Raw genomic sequence first — 13834 nt, 5'->3', positions numbered from 1 at the left:
TTAGAGTTTGATTTTCAGGTTAGCGTTTTCATAGCCTTTGTTTTCCTCCATGTGGGGCGCTTTTTGTAATTTTGAATATACGTAGAGTAGATAATTTTCATAGCCTGTGGGCTTTCCTCTTCGGAGTGTTTTTTGTTTGTTAAATTTTCATATCTAGAATTAAGAATAGTGTAGGTTTTCCTCCTTTTGGAGCGTCTTGTTTCTTCTGTGTTTTATGTCTTGTTCGTCTTGTCTGTCCTTCCATAGAGTTTCATAGAATTTGGTTTATCATCTGAAGAGTTGCAACTCAGTAAAATAAAGCCTGTCATTACTTCTGCCATTTTGCATCTGAGTCCACTCTTTTTGTCCGAGCCTGACAACTTGCTGATACCGAGTACCAACACTGATATTTCCACCAAAAAAATTACTATTAGGTTACAGATGCACAGAATTGGAAGACGGGATTTAAAATAGATATGTATTTGTTTCAAAACACAGAAAGCAACTCTTTGGTTGACAAATATCAAATATAAACAAGTATAAAAAAAATAGATAAAAATAGTAAAATATATGCAACAAGGTATATAAAACAAGAGTGTGCTTTTCACTGCCTGTGGGAAGATGGGAAGAAACTGTTCCTAAGTCTCTTAGTCTTTGATTGGATAGATCTACACCTCTTCCCAGAGGGCAGGGGGGGAACAGGTAATGTCTGGGGTGAGTGGGGTCCTTAACGATACAGCTGGCCTTCTTTTTGATTCAGCCAGTGTAAATGTCTGTGAGAGGGGTTAGTGTCATCCCGATGACACGCTCCACTGCTCTCACCACCCACTGCAGGTCCTTCCTGTCCTGTGCTGTGCAGCTAGAGAACCACACCGTGCAGCAGTAGGTCAGGAGGCTTTCTATCGCAGACCGATAGAAGTTGGTCAGCAGGTGATAAGGGAGGTGAGCGTGCTTTAGCTTCCACATTGTCTTCACATTTGCCAAAATGAAAGCTGACAAAATATCAATGAAATTTGACAAATTAAACAATGAACTTATTACATATTTAACACTGTCAACTTAATATCTCAGTTAAACTATTGCACAGTCTCCACATTTGAATCAGTGTGGTATATATTGAAATTGAGTAGTTATATTAACGTCTGCATGCAATCAAGAACTGACTGTCCAATCAAATAAAGAAAGAACATTTCAAAAACATTTTGACAATATTTATTGTCACTTAAAATTTAATAATACAAATACATGATACTGTGTATATATACACCTCCCTAGGAAGGCGCCCTGGTGGCATCCTCCTTGTCAGATGCCTGAACCACCTCAACTGGCTCCTTTCCACACAGAGGAGCAGCGGCTCTACTCCGAGTCCCTCCCAGATGGCTGAGCTTCTCACTCTATTTCTGAGGGAGACCCCAGCCACCCTGCGGAGAAAACTCATTTCGGCCGCTTGTAACCAAGATCTCATTCTTTCGGTAATGACCCATCGCTCATGACCATAGGTGAGGGTAGGAACGAATACTGACCAGTAGATCGAGAGCTTTGCCTTCCAGCTCAGCTCCATTTTCGTCACAACCGTGTGGTGAAGCGCATGCAACACCACACCTGCTGCTCCGTTTCTCCAATCAATCTCATGCCCCATCATCCCCTCACTCATGAACAAAACTCAGAAATACTTGAACTCCTTCACTTGAGGCAAGGAATCATTCCCCACCTGGAGTAGGCAATCCACCAGTTTCCTACAGAGAACCATGGCCTCAGATTTAGAGGTGCTGATCCTCATCCCTGCCGCTCCACACTCAGCCACGAACCAATCCAGTGAGCATTGCAGATCTAAGGCCAATGGTGCCATCAGGCAGTGATGCGATCTTCAGGTCACCGACCTGTACCCCTTCCACACCATGACTGCACCTTGTCCATGTATATCACAAACAGGATTGGGGACAAGGCACAGCCCTGGCGGAGGCCAACACCCACTTGAAAAAATTCTGACTTACTTCCAAGTACACACACAGCTCTTGCTTTGAGAATATAGGGATTGGATGGCCCTGAGAATGGACCCCCCTCACCCCATACTCCCGCAGCACCAGATCCACAAAACACATGTGAAGATTGTACTCCCAGGCCCCCTCCAGGATCCCTGCCAGAGTAAAGAGCTGGTCCATTGTTTCACGACCAGGATGGAATCCGCATTGTTCCTCTTCAATCTGAGGTTCGACAATTGGCCGGACCCTCCTTTGCAGCACCTTGGAGTAGACTTTCCCAGGCAGGCTGAGTAGTGTGATACGTCTTTAATTGGCACACACCCTATGGTCCCCCTTCTTAAAATGAGGGACCACCACACCTGTTTGCCACTCCTTTGGCACCAACCCCAACCCCCACGCAATGTTGAAGAGGCGTGTCAACCAAGAAACCATTTTTTGCAGTATAATGTAAAGGCTTTTGGTTTTAGGAATGCCCCTGCAACCTTCCAGTGCTTTATGCCCCTGGTGTTGGGAGATATGCCAGCCTGTAACATTAATTTGTCTGATGTGGCGGTATATTCTGACTCATGGGCCGAGCATGTGTCCACCTTATTTAAGTGTTCTGGCGATTGGCTACGGCATCACTGACACTGAACTCCCCAGTTCTGGCAGCCCTGAACTTCTCTCAGCCCATCAAGCTTGAGGTTGATGCCAGTGCATCAGGGGCAGGTGCTCTGCAGCTGCAGGATGGCAAAAGTGGTGTAAGTTACCCTGTGTGTTATTTTTCCTTTAAGTTTAAACGCCACCAGCTCAACTACCATAGAGAAGGAGAAACTTGCCATGCTCCTGGTTCTTCAGCACTTTGAGCTGTATGTGGGCTCCAGTCCCTACACCGTGTTGGTGTACACCAACCATAACCCCCTTATGTTCCTGGCGCAGATGCACAACCATAATCAGTGCCTGATGCAACGGCCTCTCTTGCTGCAGGGCTGTAACATCTGTGTGCATCACAAAAAGAGGGGCTGACAACATCTCTTTTTACACAGTGAGACCACATTATCTCTGCAACAGTGGTTTGCCAATTCTCCGTTGATGGTGATTCACACAGAGCGAAGCATCTCTGCCTTCAAGACGAACCACTTTGTAATTCACAAAGAAAGCCAGAGCTGCAGCTCCTAAAGAGGCGTGATGGTACACATCATGATGATGTCGGTGGGTGTTCAAGGTGTTTCCCTGGTGTCCCCCCTGTCAATCTAAACCCACCGCCAGTTTGTAATCATATGGATGCTATTATAATGTGTAGTGAGTGAGATCCTGACCCACTAGACATCCTGGAAAGTGATGAAGTTACGATTTTTGCGCTAAATTACAGAACTGTATAATTGCCATCAGTAAACTGGAAGCTGTCTGACTCCTTCACTCGTGGGAACGGAGGCTGTTTTCTGGGGGAAAGTTCACTGAGGTCTTGGTCTGGAGGGCTGTCTGTTGTGGTGATTAATTTTCATCACAAACACTCAGTGAGTTTAAGTTTTTCGCTGTTTTTTGGGCAGAAATGAGACGAAGAGTCAGTAGGACGGGCGGGAGGACAAACAGGAGGACGGATGCTTCTCCACAACAGCTGTGTTGTTTTTTTTCCACGTATAAGTTGCCAAAGACAGCTACAATTACTATGTTACTTTTGTTTGGTCATGTAACATTGCTTTGTGGGAAATTTCACTTTATTTAGTTCAGTGAGGGACCTGTACAGTTATCAGACTGTATGATCAGCACACCCTCAATACGCAAAGCCGGCTTATACATTCACACTGGTTTGGTTCACCAATAATGCAGCACTGATACTACCCCCAGAGGCGTACCCTTGCCACCTCTGAGAGATTCACACAGACACAGAGGTGGAGAATTGGCACACTGACCCCGCATCTGAACGTCAGTGTGAATGGGTTACTCCACCTCCTCCTTGCCCGTGTGAAGTTCCTCACCTGAGGTTACTTGCCACTTAGGCCATGTGGTACAAAAGTGCTACAGATGCCAGTGGGCTGCGCGACCGTGACGTGCAGGAGCCAGATAGCCTGAGAGCTGGTGTTTTTGTGTTGGCTTAAATAAAGAAGTTTTTGAGTTACCGTTACCCTACTTTACGAGCAATCTTCTCATAGTCTCTGCAACCTAGATACTCAAAGCTACTGTAGATATGTCTACAGAACAGATGTCTGACGAACCAAGCCAAGGCTAAGCTAAACCTTGCAAACCTTGTAAGGTTCAATCTATCTATGTTTACAGACTAAGTGTCTCTGACCTATTTGACCTCTTAGTCCCCTGGCTAGAGGGAAGAAACTCGTGTTAACACAAGATGATTAATTTGTGGAATTAACACGATCATTTTTTTAATGCATGTGCAGAGTGACCCGCCCCGTATATCCCATTATTTATCCCACTCCGTCCACTCGTCCTCGCTCTAACGTTATGGCTGATGGTGACCCGAACAAGGTTGAGGAAGCTGCAGAACCTGTTGGCCCTTCGGATGGAAAGTTCAAGTACAAGAAAAGATGGAACAATCAATAAACACGTCGTGATTTGTACACACACTGCAGGAAGGAGGTTACATTTCACCGAAGCACCTCAAGCTCTAAGTATCATCTCAGCGCCAAGCATGTCTTTGTCAGAGCTTCAACCGCAGGTGTAACGCCTGGCTGGCGGCAGACCACCCTCACCGAACGCAGGGCATTAAGTAAGTCTCCCTCCGTAGACAGATTAATATTGTCGAGGACACAGGCTGCAGAGAAGTTCTGAAAGTTGCACCTCTCGATGTGTTCTGCAGGCCACCGTCAAGAGGCGCAGTCGTCACTAAAATCCACAAACTCTATGGGGGCAGTCAGCTTTACATTCAGAAAATGTTAACCAGTAGTTTGCCTCAGCAACTGGCTAAAAAAAGAATAGCTAAAAGGTAATTATGTGAAATTGCAGTTGTTAAAAGAAAAGGTTCATCCAACCAAAAGAGCAATGGCTAAGTTGCCCAAATTGTTTAGAATGGAGGTTCACTTTTAGTCTGATTATGAAAAATAAATTTGCAATAACACATCCTGTATTCGCTAAGAGGCATAGGAGATTGGGAAATTAGAAAATGTAGTTATTTTTTCAAGCTCAGTAATAACATCATTTGGATTTGTCATGAATACAAAACAAATGTTAAACATATATATCTGCCTCTTGTCATTTATCTTTCCGTTCCAACAACAATATACAGAGAAAATGTGAAATCTTTGGTCATATTTAGGAATGTTGATTAATCGTAATTAATCCACAGCTACCCTGTGATTAATCAGATTAAAAATTTCAATCGTTTGACAGCCCGAATAATTATGTAATTTAAAGTGAAAAAAGTAACTTCATAACTTTGCAGGATATTTGGTGAGGCAGGATTTCAATTACAACCCACTATAACAGCATCCATGTGATTATAAACAGTCAGCAGGTACATGTTTAGACTGACAGGGGACACCGGGGAAACACCTTGAAAAAAACACACAGACGACCATGACGTGTACCGTCACAGCTCTTGAGGCTATGCAGCACCGGCTTGCTGTGTGAATCACACAGCAGTCCATCTTTTGTATTGGACTACATAGAACCGCTGCTGCGGCGATAATGCAGCATATCTGTGCGAGAAGGGCTAGTGTTACAGATTGCTGCTGAGCCCATGTTGTAACATCCATTATACATCATGTGATGAACATTGCCACATCCAATTAATGACCAAGCCTTTTAGCAGTGTTGCCACAGTTACCTTGAAAAAGTAATCTGATTACTGATTACTCCTTTAAAAAGTAACTTAGTTACGTTACTGATTGCTTGTTTTTAAAAGTAACTAAGTTACAGAACCCCTGCCGCTTCAGTATAAAAATGACAACCAGTTTTGCCAATACTCATTTTATAAGAAGTGCATTTTTAACAGTAACACCAAGCACAGCATTGATAGTAGTGGGGATCTTGTTTATTATGGCACCAAATGAGGGCGAGTCAACCGTATTTAAGTGCAGCATTTCCTCTAAAACATACTTCCCGACCAACTTCTTCAACTCTTCCTCATTTACTTTTTTTGCACCAAAGTTTAGCTTTTGTTGTTTGGGTGGTGGGGGAGCTCCTGCAGAAGTCGAGGCTGTGGCTTTGCTCGCAGCGCTCTGCTTAACACCACCTGGTGGGACTTGCTCTGTAAACCTAACTGTGCTGCGACTCCAAATGTTTCTTCAAATCTGACTTTGTGTTTTTGAAGCTTGATAGTACTTTGTCGCCAGCACAGTGTACAACAAACCTTATTATTATCAACTTTAGCTGACATAAACTCAAAATGATGACTGTATTTCCAGCTAAGAAAACACACATCTCTCTCCTCCCTCCCTCCAATTCTTAATAAGGAAAATGACAAAAATAATAGTAAGGCACAGTGACTTGAATAAGTAACGCATTAGATTACTTGTTACTGAAAAAAGTGGTCAGATTAGAGTAACTGGCTCTGGCATCACTGTTTTGAGTATGCCCCTTTCACAACCAACCATGACACTATCAACCTGTTTACCCATGGAATGTTCCAAACGTTTTTTTGGAGCATTCCACAACTTTCACAGTATTCTGTTGTCCCTGTCCTAACTTGTTTAAAACATGTTGCTGACATCAAATAGAGAAAAAAAGAACTTATTTTACAGTATTTATTGTGAGCTTGCAGCACTGAATAAAGTCGAGAGGCAATTTATGATGTAGACAAGTGAACAGTTTCTCATGAGATGCTCTGGATTCTCCTAACATCCATACATCTTCTGTAATAATTATTCATATACAAATGATACGATGACAATTTGTTGGTGTCTCGGTAGATTTCCCCACATTACAATATAATTTGTAGATGACAACAAATGATATCACTGATTACTCAAGTATTTTGTATTAGGGTTAGGGTTTATTTATTATGATGGCCCAAACCACACATATGTAGTGTATTATGGCATTTTTCCAGGTGGAGGCTTTCTCCTCCCTGAATGTGACCTGAAATCCATCACGCTGTAGTAATCTGAGAAAGACCACTAGGAGTTTAACACCCAGGGAAATGAAGCCAGCTCTCATCTGTCTACAGTCAGACAACATCTGACCTCTGACACTGTGAGGAAGACAGACGGTAGATCACCTGTATTTTCATAGGTTCCGTCAGTGTCCATGCTTCTCATAGTAAGCCGTGTGAAATGAAGTCCAGATGCACACCACGACTAATCTCTATGACAACTTGTACAGTCTAAGAAAAAGCAAAATAATTTGATATGTCTTATTGTGATAAATTGGCTACTGTTTGAGACAGACATCATTCTTAATTATTTTACTCAGTAGGTGTCATGGTCCTGGGTTTTAGTTGAGTTATTTCCTGTTTTATGTTGATGGAGGCATTTTTTGTGTGTTATGTTTGGATTTACACTTCCTGACATGTATTGTAATGTATTTTGCCTGACTGTGTTCTGTCTCCAGCTGTGTTTCATTGTGTTCAGTCGTCAGGCTGTCAACATCTGTTCCGTCCTGCCTTTGTACCTAATGTCTCATCAGTGTTCCCGCTTTCGTTCCATGTGCCTTTCCTGTTTGATCTCAGTTAGGTTTTATGTTCCTCTTCGCTGTTTTGGATTTGCCTGCTTCTGTTTTCATTGCCTGTCAGTTTTTGTCATCTGGATTTTAACTTTATGTTACTGAAGCTTGCTTTTTGTTTTTTCAACCTGCCTGTGTTGATGAGTTTGATTTAAGAGTGAGATGAGGGACGTACCAACTAGTATTTATTAATGGTGACTCTATTGATGTTAAAGATTAATATAAATATCCAAGTACAGTAATTGACACAAAAATGAAAAAATAACAAGAAAATGTATATTTGGAGTGGACAGACAAATACTAGTTCTGTTTTATGGTTCATTTGCAGAGAGTATTTCAACTTTCTGATTCATTGTCTGGTATTTTTCACCGTCTGTTGTTAACAAGAACAACTTCAGTAATATTGTTATTATGTCTAGGAAGATTGTGGGACAACAAAAACACGGTATAGCCCCGTTTCAACCAAGCAGTAGGGTTCACTTCTGTTTGGTTTGTTACACAAGTGTTTAGAATTCCATTGTCAGCTACCTGGGTGACATCCTACTCTATACAAGCCCCCCTTCCATTGATGAACTCTTAGTTGTAGTTGTCGACTGTGATGTTCAGGGATTTTAAGAGGTGGCAAGTCAGACTATTATCTTAATATCAACATCCTAATGGTTCTCCTGTCACTCTTACTTGATCTTGCTAGCATTAAAGGATAATTGTGTCCGAATATTAAATCTGCTTTTGTTGTTTTTTAAATCTTGGATCAGGTTTGACTAACTGACTCAACACAGTTGTTACAACCCATCTGATTAAGCAGACTGCTCTGATGTTTCTCATGAGGTCCAACTTTGTTATAGCGATGTCACGGTTTTCATAAACATCAGCAGTTAACTTTGTGAGCACAACATTATCATAAATGATAAAATTGATTATTAAGGCAACACAAGCAAAAAGAAGAAGCAACTTGTTAGTATAAACTTAAATGTATAGCAGTGCAGTAACCAGCTCATATTTTCAAAATACTGAGATTTGAGAAGCTAAATATAAATGCTTTGGTCATTAAGTAAAGCAGCAGCTACATGGCCTATTAGCTGTTCTCTCTGTGGTGGGCTGGGTGCTTATGTCTCTTCCCTGTGTCATCACCCTCATTAAAGTGGCACAGTGCAGCCCCCCTTAGACAATCAAGCCTGCCCTAACACACACGCCACCTATAAATCACCTAGTGAAAATCAATATGCTTTAGTTAGCCTGGGACTCATTGTGTCCTTGGAAAGTTGTGAGATGAATTGAGATGAAGTGAGCACAAAACAGGAACAACATCCACCAAAAGAGGATAAAATCACCAAGGGGGGAGGTGATAGTTGGTCAAAGATGGCAAATATCTAAGCAATCCATGACGCTGTTCATTTTCCAGCTCAAGCTCAGCCTTTATAACAGAAGGCAACGGAAGATGAGTCAGGTTGCCAGTACTTTAGAATTTATCTGAGATGGATGGAGGTCTTAAGCTAAAGCTGCTATATTGAATACTATTTTATTTCAGGTAAGTTTGAAAACCCTGTCCTGTGTACCTGCACAACTTTCTGCTGATTAAACCAGAAACAGCAGCCTTATGCCCCATCCCCCAAATACCTAATATGAAACATATCCTATAAATATGCACGGTGCTCTTAATAATTAGAGATGCACATGATCATAGAAAAACATGTGCTGTCTCATTGGAAAAGTAGCCCAAACAGCTGCAAGCAGAACTGCAAATTGTATGTTTAAAATGGCTCAGTGTAACAATTTGTAGGAACTTTCTTTCTTTTTTTCTTTTTTTTGGCCTTTTCATGGCTTTATTGAAAGTACAGCTGAAGATATGACAGGAAACAGGGGGAGAGAGAGGGTGAGTGACACGCAGCAAAGGGACCTGGGCCAGGAGTCGAACCCGGGTCCGCTGCAATGCAATCACATTTTTCCTGGCCATATGTGAATGGACTGTATGTCAGCAACTCCACTGGCTCCCTATCAAATCCTGCATTGATTTCAAGATTCTGCTCCTCACTTTTAAGATCCTTCATAACCTGGCACCATCATATCTCGCTGAACTGATCCATATCTACACACCCCCCTGCAGGCTCTGATCCTCTTCTACCATCCAGCTCTTCACCCCATCTGCCAACCAAACCACCATGGGGTCACGCGCTTTCAGTCGATCTGCCCCCAGCCTCTGGAACTCTCTCCCACCAGACATTCGTACCTCTGACACTGTCTCCATTTATAAATCTCGCCTGATTTATTCCAAGTGGCTAACCCTGTATCAGACTAATCATACAGTCACACTCTTGCCTGTTCTCTATTACACTCTGTTGCACTATTCTCACCCCGGAAGCTCAACACTGCCTAACCCGGCCCGGTTGACTTCCTGCATGGTGAGGACTACAGAGTCTGAATTCTGTGCTGAGCTCCTGGCACCATGTAATTGCATCTTCTTATTTATTATTTATTTATTTATCCTCATTTGAACTAAATTGTCTCCTGTTTTTGTTATACTGTTGTTCTTATGTGCAATGTCCTTGAGTGTACTGGAATTATGGTGTCCATATCATTGACCCAAAGTATCCTACAATGCACTAACCAAGCATCATATACAACCATCATGCATTGTGCTCGAGGGATTAAAATGACCTGAGTGGTGTCCAGAATGTTTCTTTTTTTTTAAAAAAAAAATTTGATTTGATTTAACCAATAATAATGATAATAATTACTACATAGTCCTATATCTAAGACCCCCTTGATAGTGAACAAGTGCGGGACTTTGGACATTCTCATTATTATTTTGTATTGTGGTCCCCATCCTTAACACTCTACATAGAGCCTGCCATGCCTGAAAGTTTCCTGACAGGACAGCTGGTTCGGAGAACAGTGAGGGCGGTCAGAGTCTGTGTGAATTTAACTAATGGACACTTACTGTAAATAGCACCCAAATGCTTATGTTTGAAAGCTGGTGCTAATTTGGATGAAACTGGTATTTTAGTCTGCTCTTGGTGTGCTTTTTTTTAACAGCTGGCTTTTTCATTTCAACATTCAATGACAAAATTCAAATGGCATTCTTAGTCTTTATGAGCCATTCTGTCTTATGGGGGATGACACCACATATTTCCAGGCATCACAGTGCTGTCCTGCGGTGTCTCATATTTACTGAAACTGTACTCAATGTCAGAAAGTTAAAAATAAGAACAACACTTAAATGTCTTATACTGTACTACATATTTATCAGAAATGGACAAAATAATACATAGGAAACTGTTTGGAGACTGTTTTATTTGAAAGGTTCAATACAGAGAGCCTCTGACAAAAGCATGAACTAAAGCATGAATTTCAAAAATTGAGTACATCCAATGAAATGCAATGGACACTTAGTAAACCTACTAAAAAAAATAACATAATATAGAGAATGTGGAATTGAGGGTACAGTAAAGCTGAAACACAAGAACAACTGAACTGAGATTGCTCTCAGAGATAAGGCCAGTTATCAGTGACAATTAATGATTCAGTGGGCCTGCTTCTTCACTCAGAGAAAACTGTATTCAAAATATTTGCTCAAAAAGACTCAGTTTTGTTTGACATTGGATAACAACACAGTCCTGTCTGCCCCCACTGTCCAGCCAGTGGGAGAGAGGGATAGGAAACAGGGGGTATACACTATTCAGAAAATACAGACAGAAGAAAGCATTGGGTAGTGTAGTATTTAAAAAAAAAAGTTCTGCAAAAATATGTTAAAATATCTAAAAGAACTACAACTGTTTTCCACGTGCTTGTTGAACATAAATTACTCTAAATGAAATACTCTGAATTATGTTAGGACATCTCTTGTTATTAGAGGGTTGAATACCTTTACATCCATGGAGAAGATTCCTTTCTAGAGAAAACTGGCTCACCTGTTTTTAGTGTTTGTCTTTGTCATCCCAGAACTTTGGCAGTGTCACCTTCTAAGACGTCCTGATTCCACCAGCATAAAGTGACTGCCAGGGTTTTCTAACAACGACATTTAAATCAATTTTTAATTTTCCTTCAATACATGAGTGGCAGCTTAGGCTTCTGTGGCTCAGGTGGTAGAGCGGGTCATCCACTTATCAGAAGGCTGCTGGAAGGGCCCTAGCTCCAGCTGCATGCTGAAGCACTCAGGGAGAGATATTTAACCACACATTGCTCCCAGTGGCTATTCCATAGGTATGTGACTGTGTTTGAATGGCTGTGCATAGAAATATTGTGGGGTGCTTTGCTCAGGAAGCACTGTAACACAGATCAGCAGGTCGGCACCTTGCATGGCAGCCTCTGCCATCAGTATATGAATGTGTGAATGAGAGGAGGATCGTGACAAGTGTTGTTGGGCGCTTTGAGTGGTCGGTAGACTAGAAAAGCACTTCGTTAGCAAGTCCATTTACCATCAAAAGAGTTGGAGGGGAAAAAAGGCATGTAAAAACAATGGTACAAGAATTCAACTGTACTATTTAGGAACGTAATTGATACATTTCTGTGAAATAAAATGTGAATAAAAGAAAAACAAAGAAAAAAGGCACATGCAGTGAGTTTGGCTGGCCGAGTGAGTTTTCATCTCTATCCTCAGTCTTCTCTTCATTTGTTCTTTGCAGCCAACGGTTTGCGGCTGATCTTCTTGCTCTTATCATTGCTCTTCTTTGGAGGTTCTGGGTTGGCCTGCATGTGTCTGCCATAGAGACTGAGAGGGAGATAAGTAGAGAAGGAGAGAAGAGTAGAAGTCAGGAGGGTTAGAGGGGAGAGCACATGAGACTTTTTCAGTTTGCACAGATAAATACTGTATATAATTCACACACACATACAGAGTTGTGCGTGTATAGCTATGTTTTTGTGACAAATTATACACAGATGATCTTAGCTGAGCTAATAACAATGAAAAGAGACCAAATGTTGTGTAAAAATCAAACAGCCCAAAGAAAATTGTAACAACATTTATACATCACTGTCATCTTCTGTGATGTCCATCTGTATGCTCAGTATGAGTCAAAAACCCCAGAAACAGCTTAAGATGCTGCTTTTGTTTGAATTTAATTGACAACTCTCAGGGGCACTACTGCAGGTCTGACCAATGGCAGAACAGAAGCATAGGTCTTAAGAGAACAAAGCAACCAACCATAAAACCAGGGCTTATAAGGTTGAGGGGCCATTGCATTTTGTTTTGCGAGAGAAGCTGTTTTCACTGCAACATGCATTTATCAATCTGTCTGTCCAACGCATTAATGGGGCGGCTGTGGCTTCAGAGGAAGGGCAGGTCATCCACCAATTGGAGGGTCGGTGGTCTGATTCCCAGGCTAGCCCCCCCTGCAAGTGAAAGTATCCTTGGGCAAGGTACTGAACCCCAAATTGCTTGGTAGCTTCTGCCATCTGTGTATGAGTGTGTATGTGTGTGACTGGTTAAATGGGACAACTACTGTAAAGCACACTGATTCATCAGTAGACTGGAAAAGAACTATATAAATACAAGTCCATTTACCATTATGTGCCCATTGAATGAAGGCATAGAAATAAACCTTAAAGGGTGATTATAGACTAAACTGTGATCAGATAGAGGCAACAGCATAAACTTTGACATCAAACTGCTGCTTTCTACTCTACGGCCCCCCTTCACCCAATGCAGCAAGAACATTTCAAGCCCTAGATTTAAATAAACACCTGCAGGTGGAAAAATATCAAGGTGTTGTCAAATCCAAGACTTGCACACAATCATTGGGATCCTAGTGGTCAACAACCTAATTGGAACAAATACGAAGGCGCCAAAAACTCACACAGCATACATATGGTCATCAACAGTGGACACACACAGTTGATTGTCAACATTGACTGTGTTTCTTCCTATACACCCACCCCCACACCCCCACACCCCCACCCCGGTCTGTCACTTCTCTCTCCCAAGGGTGTCTCTTGCTAGCACAGTAGCGAGAAAGAGCAGTGGAGTGGAAAGACTTTTTCTTCAGTTCAGTGTCTCCGTCCTCCTCCCTGCAGCCTGTTTCACATTTAATTGTGTCTTGTTTTTTTCTCCTCTTACAGTATTCATACTTAGCCCGGGTTAAACAAAAAAGGCTTACCTAAAACAGTATCAGTAGTATTCTCTATATTGTTGTTACAACATTGATATCAAGGTATTTGGTCAAAGAAAATCTGCCTAGCCTGGCAAAGCCCCACTGATTTTTTTTTTCCTGTAAGAGGTAGAAACACAAAATGTGCTGTGGAAACTGTCAAGACAGGTGGCTACACATGACACAATTAAACTT

At 41.8% G+C, this 13834-nt stretch overlaps 1 protein-coding gene across 1 annotated transcript in view; it reads right to left on the bottom strand.

Moving 5' to 3' along the window:
* Positions 1-10827: 10827 nt before the first annotated feature.
* The window catches only part of rsu1 (Ras suppressor protein 1), a 61455-nt gene continuing 58448 nt past the window's right edge, over positions 10828-13834 (bottom strand). Inside the window, exon 9 of the mRNA XM_037079512.1 lies at positions 10828-12264. Coding sequence (XP_036935407.1) covers positions 12162-12264 — 103 coding nt within the window. The 3' untranslated portion in view covers positions 10828-12161. The remainder of the gene's footprint in view (positions 12265-13834) is intronic.

Source organism: Acanthopagrus latus, chromosome 19 (assembly GCF_904848185.1).
Source record: "Acanthopagrus latus isolate v.2019 chromosome 19, fAcaLat1.1, whole genome shotgun sequence".
NCBI classification, from domain to species: Eukaryota; Metazoa; Chordata; class Actinopteri; order Spariformes; family Sparidae; genus Acanthopagrus; species Acanthopagrus latus.
This window is presented reverse-complemented; position numbering and strand designations above follow the sequence as displayed.